This window comes from Grus americana, chromosome 1 (genome assembly GCF_028858705.1).
Source record: "Grus americana isolate bGruAme1 chromosome 1, bGruAme1.mat, whole genome shotgun sequence".
NCBI classification, from domain to species: Eukaryota; Metazoa; Chordata; class Aves; order Gruiformes; family Gruidae; genus Grus; species Grus americana.
Window position 1 is genome coordinate 16,723,667 of NC_072852.1, and position 21,305 is coordinate 16,744,971.

The following is a 21,305-nucleotide window of genomic DNA, read 5'->3' on the forward strand; positions in this document are numbered from 1 at the left end:
TGGACTAGATGGAGCAGGAGCCTGATTTGAAGATGAGGAAGGGTTGATCATACTTGAATGTAATTGTGATTTAGATCTGTTGGAATAGCTATGTGGTAAATTACAGAACTGCAGATAGTGTACAAGTACTGTGATTATAAATGGTAGCTTTTCCTTATGAACATCACTGAGTGGATACATGTGTTACCTAACAGACTGCTAGTAGACCTCAGCAAATATACTTCTGTCATTTGGTCTCTGATAATAGTGGGAAAGTGTTCTTGAAGTCCGAGTGGGTTTTTCTCATTCTTTGTTAAATATTGTATTTTCTGTGTCCCAGGTGTGACAGCTTGGAGTGGTATCTTGCAGTTACCACACATTTTAACTACTTAAAGCATCCCTTATTCTTGGCCAGCGATATTTAATCAGAATTTAATGGTTAACTTTTGGAAGCAACACAGGAATCATCAGAAGTATAACGAAGTGCTTGATTTCATGCCTGAGGTGCAGTGAAGCATGTGCAAACAGCACAAGACCTCAGACACAAGCATCAGGCAGTTTTAAACAAGGTCCTAATACCTAACTGAAATGAGTTTGTGTATAAAAATGAAGCAAGCCATTTACCAAAAAACTACTAAGCTCTTTAATTGTATAGCTGGCTGAAAGCTAAATGCATCAATGTCCTCACATGTCAACAGAGCTGATAAATCTACTGCAATATTTGTTCAAAAATCCTTACATTTGTTTTTCAGTTAAATATCTTGGCTGTTTTTCTTGTTTGGATTCATCAGTTGCCTCTGTCCCTTGTTGAGTCCAGTTGGGTAGGCACACTCTGACTGGTGATACTCAGCTCAGCTGTCTTGGCCATTTTCTTTCAGTTGGGGCTGGAGGAAGAGATTCTCTGGTTGTAGATGGGAGAATACAAGCACAGAGGCAAGGAAAGCTTGATTCCGATCTGTTGTTTTTCCGTAAGGAGCTGGAAAGCAACTGCATCACATGCTAAGGGAGGTAGAGGATTGTGTGCATAACCAATCTTGAGAGCAAAGACTAAACCTGAGGGCATACCAGGTAGGATGAAAGATCCACCAGGCCTAGGATCCTGTCTCCAGTCTGGCAAACAGCAAGCTGGAAAGAGTAGAAAGCAGCACAATCAAAGTGACATTCCTTTCCAGCCTGCGGTGATTTGCAGCTTATGTTCTCTTTGGGTGGTATGTGCTAATCTTCAGTAGATGTTGCAAGACCCTCTAGTCCCTACATCAAGGCTTTCCTGACAGAGATTTTTTTTTATTGTTCCTGCAGTTCTATGAGGAAAACCTTGTTCAGCAATACGAATTTACTTGCATCATGCAGAGCAGGAGCAGTAAGTTCAACAAGCTCACAATGGTGGAATTTATTCTGTGGAGAAGACAGGGCACGAGCAAAATGTCTTGCATGTTGCAAGTGTATCAGATTTTCACATATAGCTACTTCTTCACATACACAGGCTGATTGTGCAGCATATGCTCAGTGAAGACTGATGAATCCAAAACAAGTAGAAGGAGTCCATCCCCAAGACGCATCTGTATTTGTGGACATTTTGATACTCTGACAGGCTGTTCACGCTACCCGTGTAGAATATTATGAAATCAGGTGTTACATTCTGGAAAAGAATTACACAGTTCATAATATATTATCAAGCTCAGTTTGTATTACTGTAATTGGATGATAGTAACTTATTAATGTAGTTTTATAATTGGATAACAGAATATAGAAGGCAAAATTGAAAGTTTCTTAAAATGTGGCAAAAGTGAGAATTGATGAAATGCTTTGAAATGAACAATTCAGAAATTGAGGTTCAGCCTGAAAAAGACAAAATAATCAGACAAAAAGAGACACAGCACTTGCAGAGCAAGGGCACTGGGCAAAGGCCTTTTACTGCTAAATCACTCGACAAAAAGTGGCAAGGTACAATTTGCAGCTCAAATTAAGAGACTCCTGAGAGTTGTAGGAAAGTCATTACTTACAAGGTCATTTTACAAATTTAAAGCACAAAATATAATGACAAACCAAGTGTAAGGATAGAGTATTCTAAGCAGAGGGGAGAAAGCAGGGGAAGAAGCAATTGTGAACTTTTCATTGGCATCTGGAGGGTCAGTTTAGCAGGTCAGAGATTTTATTCGATCTTTTTAGAGATGGCACTAGAGGTTAGTAAACTACACCCTTAGGAAGAAAAAAACCCCAGTAATTTTGGTATCAAGAAAAATGTGCACAGCTACCAAATTAATAACTCATCTATATACTTTAACTTCTTTGTGAAAGAGGAAGGAATTGTGACCTTTGGGATCAACCTGTAACCTCAGGAACAGTTAATTGGGCAGGCTGCTCCAGAGCAGAGCATCCTGAAAGTTAGTGGTACTCAGGCTGGCAAGAAATTGCTAGCAAGGGACCTTGAAGTTAGTGCTGTCAGGCTGTGCAGACATCAGATATTCCCATTTGGTCAGATGAAGACGACATAAAAGCATGGAAGCCTCGATTGAGTTGGCAGAATCGGAGTTGGGAATTGCAGATTTGGGGATATCTAGTCCCCTAATGGTCCATCAGCTTGTCAATAAACGTGGTCTGACAACAAGGCAGGAACCCCAAAATCCCATTCCATCGCAGTTCCCAATAAACTGAGGGGCCAAGCTACTGAGACTTTTGTGTAGACTTCATGCCACTGAGCTGCAAAGAAGCTGGGCACCTTTGGGCTTCTGGAGCCTCACATTCCAGGTTGTTCTTATTCTGCTACATGGGCTGAAGCATCTGAAGTCTAGATGCTTGCCTTCTCATTGGGTTGCCTAGGAGCCCAGCTGGTAAGCGGGGAGGGAACTAGGCACATTGTAAAACCTTTCTGCTGTAATGTTGCCTGGTTTCATCAAAATCAAATAATCTCTCTCAGGTATTTCAATCTTGATGACTCGTCAGTCTCTGATTGAGAACCATCCTGCCTGGGAATTTTCAACTGGCTCTTCACAGAGGAACCTGTTTCCAAGACACTAGCTCATAACCTTAGCATGGATATAAATATTTCATTATAAAGTACAAGAAACATATCTCCCATTTATAATTGGATGCAAGTTTCCTTCTTAACATAGACATCCTGAAGTATTCTGGTATAGAGCTTTCAAGGCCATAACTGATCTCTGGTGCAGATTTGAAGAAGTATCAGTATTTTTATAGATTTATATTCTGACATATATTTGGGTATATCTGGGTAGGACTAATAAGAAGGTACGTTTGAGGACAGGAAGGAGAGCTGTAGTGGATAGTTACATGTCCCTAAGTATTATATTGGGCATTTATTTTCCTGGTATATTGTGTGTCCTAATTTATTTACATCACTATGAGCATGTATGTAAGAATATGAGCTTGTCGTGGTTTAGGCCCAGCCGGTAGCTGGGTGCCACGCGGCCGCTCACTCACCCCTCCCCCAGCGGGATGGGAGAGGAGAAGTCTAACAAAAGGCTTGGGTCGAGATAAGGACAGGGGGAGATCACTCGCTAATTACCGTCACGAGCAAAACAGACTGAACGTAGAGAGGAGATTCATCTAATTTATTACTAGGCAAAACAGAGTAGAGCAATGAGAAAATACAATCAAGTCTTAAAACACCTCCCCCCACCCCTCCCATCTTCTCGGGCTCAACTTCACTCCCGGCTTCAACCTCCTCCCCCCTCAGCGGCACAAGGGGACAGGGAATGGGGGTTGCGGTCAGTTCAGCACACATTGTCTCTGCCGCTTCTTTGGCCTCAGGGGGAGGACTCCTCTCAACATTCCCCCGCTCCAACATGGAGTCTCTCCCACGGGCTACAGTCCTTCACGAACCGCTCCAGCGTAGCCTCTCCCACAGGGTGCAGACCTTCAGGAGCAGACTGCTCCAGCGTGGGGTCCCTCCCACAGGGTGCAGACCTTCAGGAGCAGACTGCTCCAGCGTGGGGTCCCTCCCACAGGGTCACAAGTCCTGCCAGCAAACCTGCCCTGGCGTGGGATCCCCTTTTCAAGGGGCAACCGGTCCGGCCCGGACTTGCTCCAGCGTGGGCTTCCCACGGGCCACAGCCTCCTTCAGGTGCCTCCACCTGCTCCAGCGTGGGGTCCTCCACGGGCTGCAGGTGGAATCTCTACACCCCCTCACCCCTCCTCCATGGGCTGCAGGGGACAGCCTGCCTCACCCTGGTTTTCACCACGGGCTGCAGGGGGATCTTTGCTCTGGTGTCTGGAGCGCCTCCTCTCCCTCCTTCCTCACTGACCTTAGTGTCTGCAGAGTTTCTTACATCTTCTCGCTCCTCTCTCCGGTTGCAAAAGCTTTTTTTTTTAACTCTTTTGTTTTCCTTCTTAAATATGTTATCACAGAGGCGCTGATTGGCTTGGCCTTGGCCAGGGGCGGGCCTGTCTTAGAGCCGGCTGGCATTGGCTCTATCAGGCACAGGGGAAGCTTCTAGCAACTTCTCACAGAAGCCACCCCTGTAGCCCCTCCAGCTACCAAAACCTTGCCACACAAAAGCCAATACAGAGCTCAATTTCAAATTGTGTAACTATTTTTGTTTGACAAATAATAACAGGGCTAGAGTGCAGAAGAGCAGAAGCCTGAAACTACTATATATTTTACTTCCATTTTTTGAGAGAGAAATTTAAAGAGCCTCAGCACATGATTTTTTTTGGTTGTTTTTAAATTGCTGCTTATTAAACAATATCTTCCTTTCTTATTTCATGCTGCATCTTCAGTGATCATTAGTCTTTATTAACCAATACAGATTGCTTTATTGTGTTATGAAACAGTTTTAATGTGTATATGTTGGAATTTCTGAGGAAAAAAGCATTGATCTTCATCTTGGAAAAAGCAATGACTACCTACCTCATCAAAGTCAACATAAAAATTTTATATCAGCGATAAAACGGGGCACAGAAGAATGCTAGATGGTCTGAACAGCAACCGCCTACCCTAAGTCTGCTGGGAGTTAGATTTGAAAGGGCTTTAAGTCTTGTATATTGAATTTCTGGGTTTCCTCTGACACAAATTGTTCTTGTCTCTAAAAGCTAAAGTCAAAAGTCTGATTGTATGAACTCACTGTATAGCAAATGGCAGAAAATCCTAACCCAAAGGCAAAGGGTTTTTAAATATTCGTTATTTAACTTTTCAACCTGAAAGACAAGCTTCAGAAAAGCTGTGAAAAATAATAATTTTAAATTATTTAAACTGTTATGAGTAACTATAACCTCTGACATTTGGCATGACATGAAATCCAGCAGCCTTTATTATCTTGAATGCCAACTGGAAGACACAGTTGTGCATACCCAATAAAGCCCGAGGAACAGCTGAATTAACAGCCATGTAGGCAGACACTGTAATCAGTAATCATATCTCTCAATTTTTTTCTGGATGGGGAGGGAGGAAGAATTAAGGTACCTTCTGCTTCCCAGCTGACTGGTTACTGATACCCAGCACCATATGCGATTATGTGGAGTGATCCAAAGAGTGAGCCCAGTAGGACAGAACTGGCAATGCACGGTTCAGTTCTGTCATTCATCTCATGTATCGATTTTTGTGAGGACATTGAGGGAAATGATAAGGCATCCAGTCCCCATCCTGTCCTCTGCTGGCAATACTATAAAGATGACACTCATCGCTGTGTCTAATTGTCATTCCTCTGCATTCCTGTGTCCTGCTGATGTTCTGGCTGGTGTTGGGTATTTGACTATATTTCTACTTGAAGTAAAGCCTAAAAAGAATACAGTGAAAACTTGAATCCTGAAATTTTCTAAAGAGAATTGTTGCCTAAAGTCCCCTTTATTTTGTTAAATTTTGCACGTGGTGTTCACATCGACTATGATTTCCATATAGTTGACTTAAAAATCCACTGCTGCACCTGATAGCATGTAGCATTTGGAAATGTCTGCTTTCTATGCCAGGCTGCCATGCTGGATGTGCGAGTACCCCGGGTCTTCTTAGAAATTCTTGTTGTTGAAAGGTACTTTGATATACAACATAATTTGAGTGGAAGATGTTCTACAATTTCAAAATTTACAAATCATATATCAGCATCCTGTTTGATATCATAGGATTCTTTTAACTAGAAAATGATATAATTTTTTAGTTATTTTAATATTATTATTACATACTTAAACACACTTGTGATTTATAAAACTATTTTTATTCATCTACTGTCTTCTATCCCAATATTGATTAAAAAAATGTAACTAAATCTCGCTAATGTAATATTGGAATTGTCTTTTCCTTTCATAATTGATAATTGCAGAGTTATCATTTTCTCATTTATCTTTACAAGAGAAGAAATGCTTCCTACAGTGAGATGATTGACTTCTACCTGAAAGTTTTATTTCATCTCTGTTGAAAAAATGCTTTCTGCAGTTTATATCTCTATCTAAAGAGCTGATTTAATGCAGCTTTCCTAATATAAAACAAACAAAAGCTGTTCAAACCTGAATTTGACCTATCAGTTAAGCAAGAGGAAGGTGTACTTAAAATACATTTATTTTCTAAAAAGTAGACAACATGGAAATTCTGCAGTAATTTGATAATTTACAAAGCATACAATAACAAAGAGCACACATTTCTGAAACTTGGGAGAAATAGGAAAATGCAAATGAGTACATTGTTTTTAAGACTTTCCCAGCCATCTTTTTTCCAATTACCATGTGAATTGACCCCATTATAACTCTTTCAGAAACATCACAGTAAGAAAAGTTTGAATGACTGGATTTTAAGCATGTACTTTCTGACTTTTTAAATCCATGTAATCTGCTTTACTGATTCAGTTTTTTGGGACTTTGTTATACTTTATACTTTGATATACTTTTACTTTTTCTCATAATGATATAGTAGCTTAAGCAGATTATTTCTTCATTCACTAAGTCATTATTATGAAAAAGATACACACTCAGAAAGGATTATTTCTTTGGTTTTGTGGTTACAGGGATATATGTTGAAGCTATTTTGGTCACCTTAATTATGCATTTCCAGATGTTACATTTCAAAGTTTAATTTTAATTTCAAATTTCCAGACTTCATGTTTTACCATTTTTCATTCTCCTATTTTTAACTCCTAAAGTTATCCCTTAGAATATATCAGGGGCTTTACCGATGAGAATGTGTCTCTGAATGGCTTCCAGGGAAGGTAAATACCTGGGTAGTTTAACCACAGTAGCAATGGTCTTGAGCAAGATCTAGGGAAGCTTGTGCTAGAAGCTTTCAGATAACTTGCACTGCATGAAGGGTTTTGAAATATCTTCATAGCTCGCATGCCCAAATCCCACTCAGTTTGTTCTCAGGGGCAGGTTTTAGACTGACACCTAAGAGAAGTATCTGTAGGACATTTGATGTCTGGGCTTCCAGTGGTCAGTAGGGATGTGATCAATGCAACCAGTGGAATCTAGAGAACAGTTTTACTCTCTAGTCACTTGAATAGCTTGCACGATGGCATTGAAGAAACTTTGCCTAAATGTAAGCATCTTTTGCTCTTTGAGACTACCAAGGAAATCAGAGATATCTGTATGGAGCTAGCAAGTGTGATGCACAGGAATGATCTGCAAGAGCCCTGCACACGCTATAGTGGCAGAAGTATTTTTGGGCACTAGATGCCTATAAGGCACTGCCTGAAGGGCAGGTGAAGTATTTTTTGGCACTACATACTTGCATGTGCCCAGCACTCCATCCAGCCAAATCTTAAGTGTCCAGTGTTGGGGAATTCACCACTTCCATGGGGAGATTATTCCAATGGCTGATTGTTGTCATTATGAAAATTTTCCTCTAGAGTCCACTTGGAATCTCTCCAGGAGCAACTTGCATGCATTAACCCTCAGCTTTTCCACATAACTCCAGGGAGTCTCCATCTTCCTTGTAGCCACTCTTTAAGTACTGAACATGGTGATGAGGTCACCCCTAAGCCTTATTTTCTCAAGGCTGAACAAACCCAATTCTCTTAGCCTTTCCTCATATGCCAGGCTTCCCAGTCCTTGGATCATCCTGGTGGCCCTTCTCTGGACCCTCTCCAGCCAGTCCACATCTTTTTGCATACTGGGTACCAAAACTGAACACAGTATTCCAGGTGTGGCCTGACAAGTGCTGAGTAGAGTGGGACAATGACTTCTTTATCTCTGCCGGTGATGCCCTTGTTGATGCAACCCAGCATCCTGTTGGCTTTCTTTGCCACTGCAGCACACCGTTCACTCATATTGAGCTGCTTGTCCACTAGGACCTTCAGGTCCCTTTCCACAGAGCTGCACTCCAGCCAGGCGGATCCCAGTCTGTGCTACACTCCTGGATTATGTTTTCCCAGGTGCAAGACCTTACACTTGTCCTTGTTGAACCTCATAAGGTTCTTGTTAGCCCACTTTTCCAGCCTATCTAGGTCTTCCTGCAGGATGGCTCTCCCTTCTGAAGTGTCTGCTTCCCCACTCAGTTTGGCATCATCCACAAACTTCATCAAGGTGCAGTTGATCCCATCACCCAGATCACTCATGAAAATATTAAACAGCGTTGGACCCAGGATTGATTCCTGGGAAACCCCACTTATGACAGGTTGCCAGTTTGAAAAAGAACTATTTACCACTACCCTCTGGGTACGTCCCGTCAGCCAGTTCCCCACCCACCACATAGACCACTTGTCTAGACCATAATGCATCAGTTTCTCTAGGAGGGGGCTGTGGGGAACTGTATTGAAAGCCTTGGAGAAATCCAGGTAGACAATGTCCACTGCTCGCCCCACATCAATGAGCAGGTTACTTTGACACAGAAGTAGAAGATTCTTTCTTTTCAACCCCAATTTGTCTTTTTATAATTAAAATTCATTCCATGAGTGAGTTCTACAGCCTGATGAGGTGTCACTGGGAGGTTTACAACTGGGCCACCAAAATGGTGTTAGAAGGTGAAAGCAATCTGTAGTAGGTTTTGGGCAGTTTCTATTATCTTGTTTCCAACACTGACAACTTGACTATGTGCATCCCAAGATTGATGAGGAGGTGCTGGTTTTGACATGTACAAATGAATAAAGTGTTGCTTAAGTATTTATTTCTTTCTCTTTCAGTTATTGTAATGGATGTATGTTAGATCCAGACTGTGGTCTCTGCTACAAATTGAATAAATCAAGTGTTATTGAGTCCTCATGCATTCCTGTCAATAAAGATTCTACAATGAAAGCAGCGTGGGGCAGGTATGTCACTCTTCAAGATTTTCTAGTCTTGTGCTCTACTGATGGTGTATTTTATGCTATTGAGAACACTTTTGCTTTTACATAAAATGTTACTCTTAGGATGTTCTGGAAGAAAAAACCAACTTGGTGTTGTCAAAAATGGGTGATTACATTCTAACAACTGTTCTAAATAAAAGCCTTGGCGCTGATGTATGCAGCAATTCGGTATAGTCTGCCACTTAGAAAGAATGGCAAAAGTACACTAGCAATTATGAAAATTACTTTTCCCTGATATCTTCATTTGAGGGGCATATTCCCTAGGTATACATTTAAAGGCCTCTGAATTAATTTTCTTTTTAAATGCTTTAATTAAACCACACTTTTAATATTGACTTACTAAAGAAACTGAGTTGCTCAGCTGAATAATCTAAAATGATAAAAATCTGAAAAGTCAAATTGTCAAAAGCATGGTTTGTGGCCACAGATTTCTGTGTTCCTGTCCTGAAAAGCAGCATCATGCCATACATTGCACTTGGGGTGTAAGAATGCGTGCATTCATAGAAAAGTCCTGATGCAACTGCAAAATACATCACACCTCTTTTTCTTAAGCAGCACAAACATTTCCTGTGAAGTCACAGCAATCTTCAAGTTTTTTGGTATTGACTATTCTTAAGGAATAGCTTTATGAGTTGAAACAATGGACTGTAAGGGCTTTATCAATACTTTAATAATGATTAGGGCTTTGATTAGAGTTTAGAATGGTTCAGTGCCACAAGGGAATTATATAATTACTGGTGATAAAATGTGTAATTACTGCTGATGAGACCTCCTCGCCATAATTCATCTATGCCACCCACATGCCATAAACATGCTTGGGAAATATGCAAAGATTCCATGTGGCGGTTTGGGCTTTTTTATTTATTTTTTTTTAACTTTCATGTGTATTTCTTGGAAGTTAAAACCAAGTGCCTTAGTGGCAGAGAGTCATATTGGACAGAGGTTGGAAGTATGAAAATACCTACTAATTGTAAAATCATTAATTTCAAGTGGCTCTAAATTTGCTCTCCTTTTGGTTTCAGTACTATTAGAATGTTAGGCCTAGTAGTTCATTCCAGATGCGGGAACGGGTAGCTTATATTCTTTGTAATCATCATTTAAAAGCACTGTGATATTTTGAGGCTATTAATCTTTATTAATAACTAACTGTGAAAACTACAAAATCTCATCCCTCTTGCTTGTTCTGTGACTATCTTGAATGGCGCATTATGCAACATACCTTGCCTATTACCTAATATCGTGATGCGCTCACCAGCACTTGGACTCTCATATTTGTAAGGTAACAGATCTCTCTTTGTATTCCAAAGTTAACATTCATTTCACATATGCTGTAGTTTTAAGTAGCACGTCTGTAGTTAGTAAAATCATACTAGCATACAGGAAGACATAAATGGAAACATAAACTTGTTATGAATAGTCGATAGATAAAATCAAACTATTAGGCCGTGTTATTGTTTACATGTAGTAATTGCGGGCATCAGTAATCCTTTTATATTCACGATTCACTCACATAGCACTCCTTGCTGTACAGCCTATTGGCGCAAACTGGATAGGAAAGAAGAAATATTTCCTTGCTGTATTGCGAAATACAGTATTTCCATATGTACAATAATTCCGTAGCGTAAGGGCCCTGTTCAAAATCTGTCAAGAGAAAACAAAACAATTTTAAATTTGTTATATTGGTAGTCACTAGAGTCAAAGTCCTGCCTTAAGAAGGAAAACCAATGAAATATCCACATTTCTTTTTCCAAAGATTGTATGTTCATCCCCATTTCTAGTGTTTGTTTCATTAATTTCTTCTCTCACCTCCACCTGGTCTGTGTAATCAGGCAGTTTTCTAAAAGCCGGTCCTTCAAGCTGTGGAATGTCAGGCGGCACCTGCTGTGCCTTCCAAGCCCTGTGGAACAGGCAAGAGTTTCACTCCTCCTCACAGATCCGTGTATTTCTGCATACTGGTCCACAGGGAATCCCCATAGATTTTGGCTTCCAAGGGTTCACAGCCACATACCCCCCCAGCTTTCCTTCCTCAAATCCTGAGTCTGCTTTACAGCAAAATCGGTCCCACAAAGCCGTAGGATTTCCTCTCCAAGTGAGAAGATTGCTGCAGTGAAAACGGGGTGGTTACATCCGTGGTTGTGTCTCAGAGCAGCAGGAATCATCTGTGTCTTTTTGGCAGCAACAGAGAGAACAAGTGCCTCAGACAAAGTAACAGCACTGGTGAAGAAATTACGTCTGTGCTGATGCTTGAAATTACATCTCTTCATTTCACAAAGTTACTTTGTCACGTGTTAGATGTACAGTGGCAGTTCTTTTAAAAATACGTGGCATTTTTATGATCAGAAACTGGTTTAACAATTTGAAAGATGATTTTGTGATCTATGGACATCTGATAACCATGCAGTCTCTTCATACCTCCTGTGTATTCTGATGGCTTCATCCCATCCAGTATTGGCTGAATGGGTTTTAATGGCTTAAAACCTCCAGAGTTGCACTGACCTCATATGGCCAATTTATTTTGCCATTTTGCTCAGGAGAGCAGGAAGACCTGAGCTATTTATTTGGGATTTGTTGGACCTCAGCTTGCCTGAGTGTTAGCAAAAGCAGCAGCTCTGACTATTCTGCCTGATGCAGGAGGTTCAGAGAAACGACTTCTGCTGGGCTTGCATTGACGGTGCCATGCAGAGCATTTCACTGCTGCTGCGATCACATTTTGTTTATGAATTTCCTGCTGGAAAGCTGGGAGCTGCAGCCATGGAGAGGTGCCTACGGTCACATCGCATGATGTGCGCGCAGCCACATAGCTCTGCAGCCGTCTTAACCCCAACCGTCCTGACATTCGCTCAGGGGCTGATGTGTAACCTACCAGCAAGGTGAGAGGTGCTTAGAGGCACTGACAGAGAAGCCCTTGTCATATTTTTTTAAAACTCTGCAGCCGCGCAAGCTGACATAGAAAACCTTCCTGTTTATATATTTATAGCTTTGCACTGCTCTTCACAGTTGATCCCAAGGTACTTCGATAACGCAGATGTAACGAGCAACGTTTTGACTGTTATCATAAAATACTGTAATGTATTTCTATTTGCAAGAAGTTTCCCCAGTGCCAGCCTGGTGTACTAGACACCACCTCTATGTTTATTGTTAATCATATTTATTCAGTTACGGTATGTTCTAAATTGAGAAGTTCTGGGGAGAGGAGAGGGGAGAGCAGAGATTTTGGTCTTCTGTGACTGCCAGCAAGGCTGTTTATGTTGCTGTGGTTGTCATAGAAACCTAGGGAGACAATCAGAGCGTCCAAATGTTTTTCAAGAAGAGTATAGCATTTTAGTTCTTTTGAATATATGGAACTCAGTGGCTAGCAGTGGCCTTGGGGAGGGAGATCACATAAGAATAAATCTGACCAAGTCCAACTCAGGCCTTGAAGCAGCATGGGTAATGTGCAGCGGGTGCACTTGTAAGATCATAGATGTAAGGCAAAAAATACAGATTTTTTTTTTTAAATTTATTTAATCAATTACATAAGCCTGACTGGTATTGGAATAATATGGAGAGGAGCGTCTTGCCCAGGGCACCAGCACAGTCAGGTGTTTTGCAGCCCTTGGTATTACTGCACCAGTTAACACCACGACTGTTGACATGCAAACCTTGCTGCTTCCAGCTCTGCTTCCAGGGATGTATAAAGGATGGTTTCAAGACAGTGAGCAAGAATATTCTTAAATTATTCACTTTGTAATAAAAGAAGAAGAGCTGTGCCTTCTGTGGTCTGAGGGTTCTGCGTTGGGATTCTGTTCTCCAAGATTTAGGGAAGTTTTGCATTTAGCTGTAGTGCAGAAAGGCTGGCAGTTCTCTTCTCTTCATGAACATCAAATTATAAAATCCCCATAAAGTTGATAAAAAGCATTATCTCGCTTGTACAGATGGGGATGCAATGGGAAATTTCCAATATGAAGCTCAGGTGGCATGACAGAGGTCACAGGCAGAGTCCGTCTCTCAGGCAGGACTGAACGTGGAGGTGATTGCTTTCAGAGCACAAACCGAGATCTGATTTTTTTCCCCACAGTTGCAATTACTCCCACACTACTCTCAGAAACCTTGAAACTTCTATCCGTGTAATTGCAGTAACCCTAAAGGCCAGCCAAGAATGTTCTAGAAGTAACTTTAAATTGCATTAATATTCTTACAGTTGAAAGAATAACCATGCAAGGAAAGGAGCTACTAATAGTGCCTTGACATGACATTAACCTTGACGTATGTTGTCAAGACCACAGTAGGCCCACAACTGTGAGCTAAAAGGCTCTTATGAATGACTCTGAGCAATCTCCCTCTGGAGGGAAAGATGTTGACTTTATACAGTAAACAATTATGAAGAAATAATAACATCATCTGCAGATCAGAGGCAAGCCTAGAAGCCATCCTGTCCACAAAATTAGCTGGCAGGTCTCCACAGTCCCCAAAGGAGGACGATTGGGAACAGAAATCTATAAAGGGAGAGGAACTGAGTGATTTGCTTTCTTCAGCCATTTTTATTAATTTCATTAAAGGAACATCTTCCTGCCATGGGAGTTTAATGCTTCATGAAGAATCCTGCTCTCATCGATATAAAGAAGCATTCCCTTCTCTCAGGGCATTCATTGCAAAGCTGAGTGCAAGAAGAGCTCTGCATTTGGAAAGCTCTTAATTTTCCTCTGGCCAGTGCTCTCCTCAGCTCCTTCCTTCCATGTAAAATTAATGGCATGTTTACAGATGCTCAGTAATGCTGTTATGTGTCACTGTGCGCCTGTTGCTTGTATCCATCAGCTTGCTGAGGAGCTTAGCTGTATCTCAGAAACCTCTTCCGGGAAAAATTTGGTTTAAATTACCCAGCAATGTGAGGCAGCAGGTCAGGCAGGCAGTCAAACCCTGGTTCCCAGCTTCAGGAGAGTTTCTACCACAGGAATGTGCCTAATGACCTTGGCATTTGACCTTGGCATTCGAGCCTGGACGCTAACTAGATTCCATTGGTTAAAAAAAACAACATGGGAGTTCATTAGCTGGATTCTCAGACAACAGCCTGGTTTATGTCCAACGGGGGACATGCCAGTGCCTGTCACAGCCTCGGGAGTATTCTGGGGAGCTTTACATTCATACAGTGCTGCCTGTTGTCTAATGCATAGCAGATGAGACTGCTAAAGTGATCAGAATACTTTTTCTTTCTAGCAACATTAGATTTGTGTACAAATGTCAGGTTCCTTTTGCCACTTGTAAATACAGACAGACATAAATAAGTTCATTACACTTGTTTTGCTAATCACTGTCTTATAAAGATGCTTTTGCTACGTGACAAGTACATTTGTAAAAAATGCTGTGATTGCTTTACTGACACCAAAAATGTATGTGTGTATTCACACATTTAAAGACTGAGAATCTATTTTCAGTATGTCGTGGGGAACGAGTCTACAAACCTTTCCTGTTACCACAGAAAGGCTAGCACCAGAGCAGCCTTCCAGGAATGAAGTACTCTTCTGTCCGTGAGTAGACATTGCTCGTTTTGTCATGCAGGAAGTATTGGTAGAAGATTTTATGCTAAAATGATGATTTGGAATCTTTCTACAAGGGCCTGCATTGAAAAGTGCTTCTAAATGCAGCAGCAATTAAGAGCAGAAACTAGCATTTCTCTTGCTAGTTGTTCAGATTGATAGATGAAGATTTTACATAGGATTATGGTTCTTACATTTGTAAAGTAGAAATGTAGTAGAGGGAGAGTAAATGATTCAGGAAAGTAGCAGGATCTACAGAATATTTATATCTGCATGTATATTGGCAGCACTCAGAAAAGCTGCGATTATAATCAGTGGTCTAAGCAAAATTTCTGTCTGGACAATATGCTAAATGTTTGGTAAATTGAAATATTCATCACTTAAGTAGAAACCAGAACACAGAATCTCCCCTCCAGGATCGTTTAGAAAAGAAAACCAAAATATTTCTGTTTTCAAGAAACGAGTCCAGAGGAGGGCCACAAAGATGCTCAGAAGGCTGGAGCACCTCTCCTGTGAAGACAGGCTTAGAGAGCTGGGGTTGTTCAGCCCGGAGAAGAGAAGGCTCCAGGGACAACTTAAAGCAGCCTTCCAGTACCCAAAGGGGCCTACAGGAAATCTGGAGAGGGACTGTTTACAAGGGTTTATAGTTATAGGACAAGGGGTAATGGCTTTAAACTGACAGAGGGTAGATTTAGATGAGATGTTAGGAAGAAATTCTTCCCTGTGAGGGTGGTGAGGCCCTGGAACAGGTTGCCCAGAGCAGTTGTGGATGCCCTCTCCGTGGAAGTGTTCAAGGCCAGGTTGGATGGGGCTTTGGGCAACGTGGTCTAGTGGAGGGTGTCCCTGCCCATGGCAGGGGGGTTGGAACTAGATGATCTTTGAGGTCCCTTCCAACCCAAACCATTCTATGATTCAAATACAATTAAATTCTGATTATGTTCCCCATTGCCACTAAGTATGGAAACCTGCAGTAGCTGGGTGGCAGGACGCAATGCTATTTGTGCTATTTGATTAGGAGTACGTACTTCAGTATATCTAATATATGTTAGCGAAGTATGCAAAAAAAAGAAATAAAAGAAAGATCTGATACTGATTACAGACTTTGTCAGCCTAAAATCTAAGGCACAAGGTCTTTTCTAGGAGAAGGATATTAGCCAGTGTATCACAGTCTAATTGTTGCAAATACCGGTGTGATTCTGGAGAGCTGGGGAGGTAGAGGAGGAACTTAAGAAATCTTCTGTGCATATTTTAATGCCGTCTCTGCTAACTAGTAAGAGCAAATAGGAAGAATAGAAGGGTAAAGTGATGCAGAATATTGTATCCTCATAGATGAAGCCTGTGCTCTCAGTGATGCAGGAGTAGGTAGCAAAATAAGTGCAATTTTAATGTTCTGATCCTTTCTGCCACTCTTTCTGCTCAAGTCTTTGAGGCATCAGGTTTTTAAGTTCTTCTTTTAAAAGGAAATTATTACACGGCTGGACTGATAACCATGATAAGATCTCTTTTAAGTATTTAAAAATGTGGTACAATCTATATATGTACTTAAATAATTTAAATTGAGGATGGATTTTTTTTGTAACATTAACAGATGATACAGTCCCTTCATATTCATTTTTAAGGGGAAGAAAACCTATTTTGTATTATTTTATTTTTGAATCTAATGCCTGAACAATTAAGGTGCTCTGCATTTTAGGTCCAAAAAAATGAGCAGACCAACATGATAATCTAAACTGAAACTATTTACATTCCTTTAGGGTAATTGCTTAGGTATTGCTATTAATAGATCTAACTCATTATATCTACTCAACCAATGGCAAATTCTGGATGCTTGAAAAGAAGGACAAAATATACTCCTAGTCAGTCCTGTTATGAAGTGAATGTATTCTGACTCTGGAAACTTTTAGTTTATATGCTGAAGTCAAAATTTATTTGTTAGAGACACCCAGCACAAAATAGGATTTTAAAGCAGGTCTGGTTAGTTGGAAAATAGTTTGTGTTGTTCTCTACCTGTTTGTATTGCACTTTGCTGCTGAACACTGCTTTGGGATCTTACTCTAAGTTACTATTTAAAAGGCATTCCGGTAGAGTGATGAAGAGACAGATGCTGACAGCTGTTTGTGTTAGTTGTTGTAACAACTACTTCAGGTGCTATAGCATTGAGGTAACTGCAGTAGAAAAGCAGAAGTGGCCCTTGAGCTAAAACATTTCCAAATGCTGGTTTGTGTCAGGAAAAATTGTGTTGTTTAAATGGAAAACTGTTTGAGTCAATGCTCTTCACCACTTAAAAGTGGTCCAAGGAAGAAGATGCTGTGGTGTTTAAAATTTGAATTTGCATCCTGTTGAAGGAGCAAGCTTTCTGCTCATTTCAGTCATTCTGTGGTCAGCTGAGATGGGACTAGAATACACTGATCTTGTTTGCCATTTAAAAAACATGTTTGCTTTTAGATGATGAAGGAGATAGGCAGGAAAGTGAAGAAAAATAAATGCCAACATATATCAGAGAATTGGCATTCTCTTGTCAGTGTGCTTAGGCTATATGGGTAATTCTTGCAGGTTTTTTCTCCCTCTTTTACAGAATGTACATTCAAGAAGAGTCTTTTAATGACCAGAGGAGCCTGCTGCTGATTAGCTTCTTCAGCTGCTCATCTTTTTAGGGACAGATTGAAAGGCCTCCGTGCCTCACCCAGGGGGTTCTCCCCGCAGCAGTGTGGCAGCAGGGGCAGAGCATGGCCCCAGTGCTCTCCCCTACCAAGGGAATCAGACCAAGGAGCAGAGCAGGATGCCTCACCAGAGAGCATGAACATGCAGGGAGCTACTGCTAGGAGAGAGCTGGGGATTTCCCCTTCTGCATTGGAGCCAAAGCAAAAGGAACTGACTCATATTTGGGAGCATGTGGATTTTATTTTATTTTTTTCTGAGGGGACTATTTCCAATAGTTGTTTTTCACATGTATTTGGTTATTGACTCTCAGGTTCAGATTTAAATAAAAAACCGTGGTGAAAGTTGTCTCAGCAGATTCCTTTAGGTTTTTACACTGTGAAATTAATTTACCAAATTGAAATTTTCTTTGTTTTGGGGCAGAAAATATTTTCAAAAGATGCACGTGGTTGGAAATTTTTTATTGCAGCCCTGAGGAGAAGGACTTGGGGGTATCGATTGATGAGAAGCTAAACATGAGCTGGCAGTGTGCGCTTGCAGCCCAGAAAGCCAACCGTGTCCTGGGCTGCATCAAAAGAGGTGGGACCAGCAGGTCGAGGGAGGTGATCCTGCCCCTCTACTCCGCTCTGGTGAGACCCCACCTGGAGTACTGCGTCCAGCTCTGGGGGCCCCAGTACAAGACAGACATGGAGCTGTTGGAGCGAGTCCAGAGGAGGCCACGAAGCTGATCAGAGAGCTGGAGCAGCTCTGCTATGAGGACAGGCTTAGAGAGCTGGGGTTGTTCAGCCTGGAGAAGAGAAGGCTCCGGGGAGATCTAATTGCGGCCTTCCAGTACCTGAAGGGGCCTACAGGAAAGCTTCAGAGGGACTGTTTATCAGGGAGTGTAGTGACAGGACAAGGGGTAATGGGTTTAAGCTGAAGGAGGGTCGATTTAGATCAGATGTTAGAAAGAAATTCTTTACTGTTAGAGTGCTGAGGCACTGGAACAGGTTGCCCAGAGAGGTTGTGGATGCCCCATGGAAGTGTTCAAGGCCAGGTTGGATGAGGCTTTGGGCAACGTGGTCTAGTGGAGGGTGTCCCTGCCCATGGCAGGGGGGTTGGAACTAGATGATCTTTGAAGTCCCTTCCAACCCAAACCATTCTATGATTCTATAACATTAAGCAGGGTTGAACCCAGCCCTTCATACAGCAGCATGTACCTTTAACAGCATCCCTAATGCAAATCCTGTGCACCTTTATTCACAATAAGTAATTCTTCAATAATCACATCATCTGTTATAGTAAAATTACAATCTCTTCCCTTCTTAAAAGGATGAATTTTTCAGAGTATTTTTTTTCTTTTTGAGGGACAATAAATTAACACATTTCTGCATTAGGAGTGTTGAATAATTCAATATGTTTGATGAGTTTAATTCATATAAATTATTGTATGTGCTGTCTGCATGTGTGGTTCATTTCCTTGAGAATAGAGGCAGTAAGATCAATCCCTCACTGGCACAAGATGAGCTGGAATTATTGATTCATTTCATTTAAAGTCGTGACCTCATTTTAACTCAGCTTGTTGGTTAGCACAGGCTAGGAAATGGGCAGTCTGTTGGACGGCAGGTTGTACGTCTGAACAGCAGCACTTTGGGCATTTCTTCTTGCTTGTAGGATGTATAGACTTTCTTTTTTCCTGTAGCTTTCCACAGCTGTCAGATTAGCTTTGCAGAGATGATAATGAGAGATGAGTTTGAGGCTCTGCATGATTATTTAGTTGTTCAGACCTGTGATTCAGATGATGTATGTTCCCATTTAGCATATTTTCTTGGCAAAATAACTATTGTTAAAAAACACTTATTTATGTAAAGTTCTTTTTAGTTGTCATGAAGCCATGGAAAATAGATGATTACTTTGATTTCTGCTGAGTTCTTCTACTGCCAGATCCCAAACTTTTGAGTTTCATGTAGCAATGAAGACTTTGGTACCCGATGTTTACAAATGTTATAAACTAGAGATAGTGTAACCACTTATAATGTCTGTATTTTATAAAATTCCTTAGATTTGGCATAGGTATTGCACCTGCATGCACAAATCAAAGCAGAGCGGCACTCTCTGTTAAGTGCTCACTCTTATAAATCAGGTGTGAAATAATTATCTTGTTATAAGTAGCCTTAGAGTATTATCTAAATCTCCTTGGGGCTCCATTTTCAGTTATGACATAAATTATTTCCAGTGAATTTTAGGGCTGACAGCGGAAGAATCGGTTTTTGGATAGCTCTGTTGGTCGATTTAATTCAGATCCTGCCCAGTACAGGCTGTGTGAGCAGGGATGCGATGCTTCATTCTCCTTCTGAAGCACCAGCTATTGCCACCTACTGGAATCAAGGAACAGCTCCTTTTTAAAAATACTCTTCTGTCATCTGTTTAAAACGATGAATGCAAGATCTCAAATTTTTAGTCTGGGTACATTTCAGTTGTAATGGCAGAAAGACTGTTGCTGGCTATAGTTAAAATGTAGTATTTGTGTCTAAATTGCTGTTACGGAAATTGAATGTAACAGTTCAGTACTTCAGATGGAAGGTTAAGTTGGTCAAAAGGTTATTGTTAGAACTATTAAAATATAAACTTTATTTGTATGTCAACAACTAGAAATTAAATAGAGCAGGGAAGCGCTAAAAAAGGTATGCTAATACATGTAGTATTGATCTATATTTTAAACTCCTTGTCCTTATAGTTTTTTGTCTCAAGTACAACAAAAAAGCAATTTCATAAAATTATTTTTACCCCCACACATTTTCCTTTTGATTTCAGAAGGATAAATATTTTGTTCTCTCTTCGCTTCCCATTGAAATACATGGCTGATTGCGATTCTGAGGTTTTACCAGCTCTACGGAAAATCATTTCTGCGCAGAGCCAGTTTGGCAGACTCTAAGACACGGGGACTGCTGCGTGGTATAAGCAGTAAATGAAGTAGCTGTAAAATCTCAGCAGTGTGCCTGCAGCAGCGGAGCCTGACCCGGGCTGCCTGCTGGGCTCCCTGCTTGCAGGGCAGGCAGCCTTTCGGGGGCTTCAGGACTGGAACTTGGCAAATAAGTTATTTGGATGATGAATTGAATCGGTAATGCTCACCATTCAGTGCCACATCTGGTAACTTGTTATAATTGTGTCAGCATGTCGCATCTGTGTTTTGAGTTTGGGGTTTGGGTGGGATTTGCTTTGTTTTTCTGAATCGAACTATAAAATCTTGTCATTCCCTACTAACTTGATATTCCAGGTTTCAATCTAAGAGCATGTTTTGTACAATAACTTTCCATGTCTAAAACTTTGGGATAATTAAAAGCAATAAATTTTGTTCTGATTCTTTATTGTTTTCTGGAGTATTTGGAAGCATTTGGAAAAAACAGGACTGTAAGACTGAAATAGAACGTATTTCATTTGGAGGTTGAACTTCCAGTCAGTATTTCTGCTAAGTTACCTTCATCCCGAGTTACAACCACCACCCTGATTTCTTTGTCTTTGCTCTTTTTTGACCATGGGCTTAGAATTCCTTTTGGCAATTGTAACTCAAGTGATGCTTTTGAAATGCTGATGACGTTCCTTTGATAATACTGCTGACACACCATGAGCAGCACAGGCATCAATAAAGGTTACTTGTAAGCACAAGTAAGAACAAGAAGTCTGGCTAGGGTTTGTCTTAGTCAACTTCAGAAGTCTAAAATTTTGACCTTCAGCTGTCTTGTAGTTCTCTGACTGATGGAGAAGAGATGCTGTTCCTTATTGTTCCTTATTTGCAGCTGGCCTTTGCCTGTGTTTTATGGAATAGAATTTGTTGCGTCATGCTGGCAATTCTTGCACATTGTTCTGTTAATAATACTTTAATATTAAAATATTGATACTTGTTATTAATAAGCCCTACGCTCAGCCATTTCCACCGGTATTCATTGAGGTGATC

General features: G+C 40.9%; 1 protein-coding gene across 1 annotated transcript in view; it reads left to right on the forward strand.

Annotated features, from left to right (window-relative positions):
* The window catches only part of SLC2A13 (solute carrier family 2 member 13), a 173,015-nt gene that overhangs the window by 132,015 nt on the left and 19,695 nt on the right, over positions 1-21,305 (forward strand). Inside the window, exon 7 of the mRNA XM_054843980.1 lies at positions 9,039-9,164. Within this exon, the coding sequence (XP_054699955.1) occupies positions 9,039-9,164 (126 nt within the window). The remainder of the gene's footprint in view (positions 1-9,038; positions 9,165-21,305) is intronic.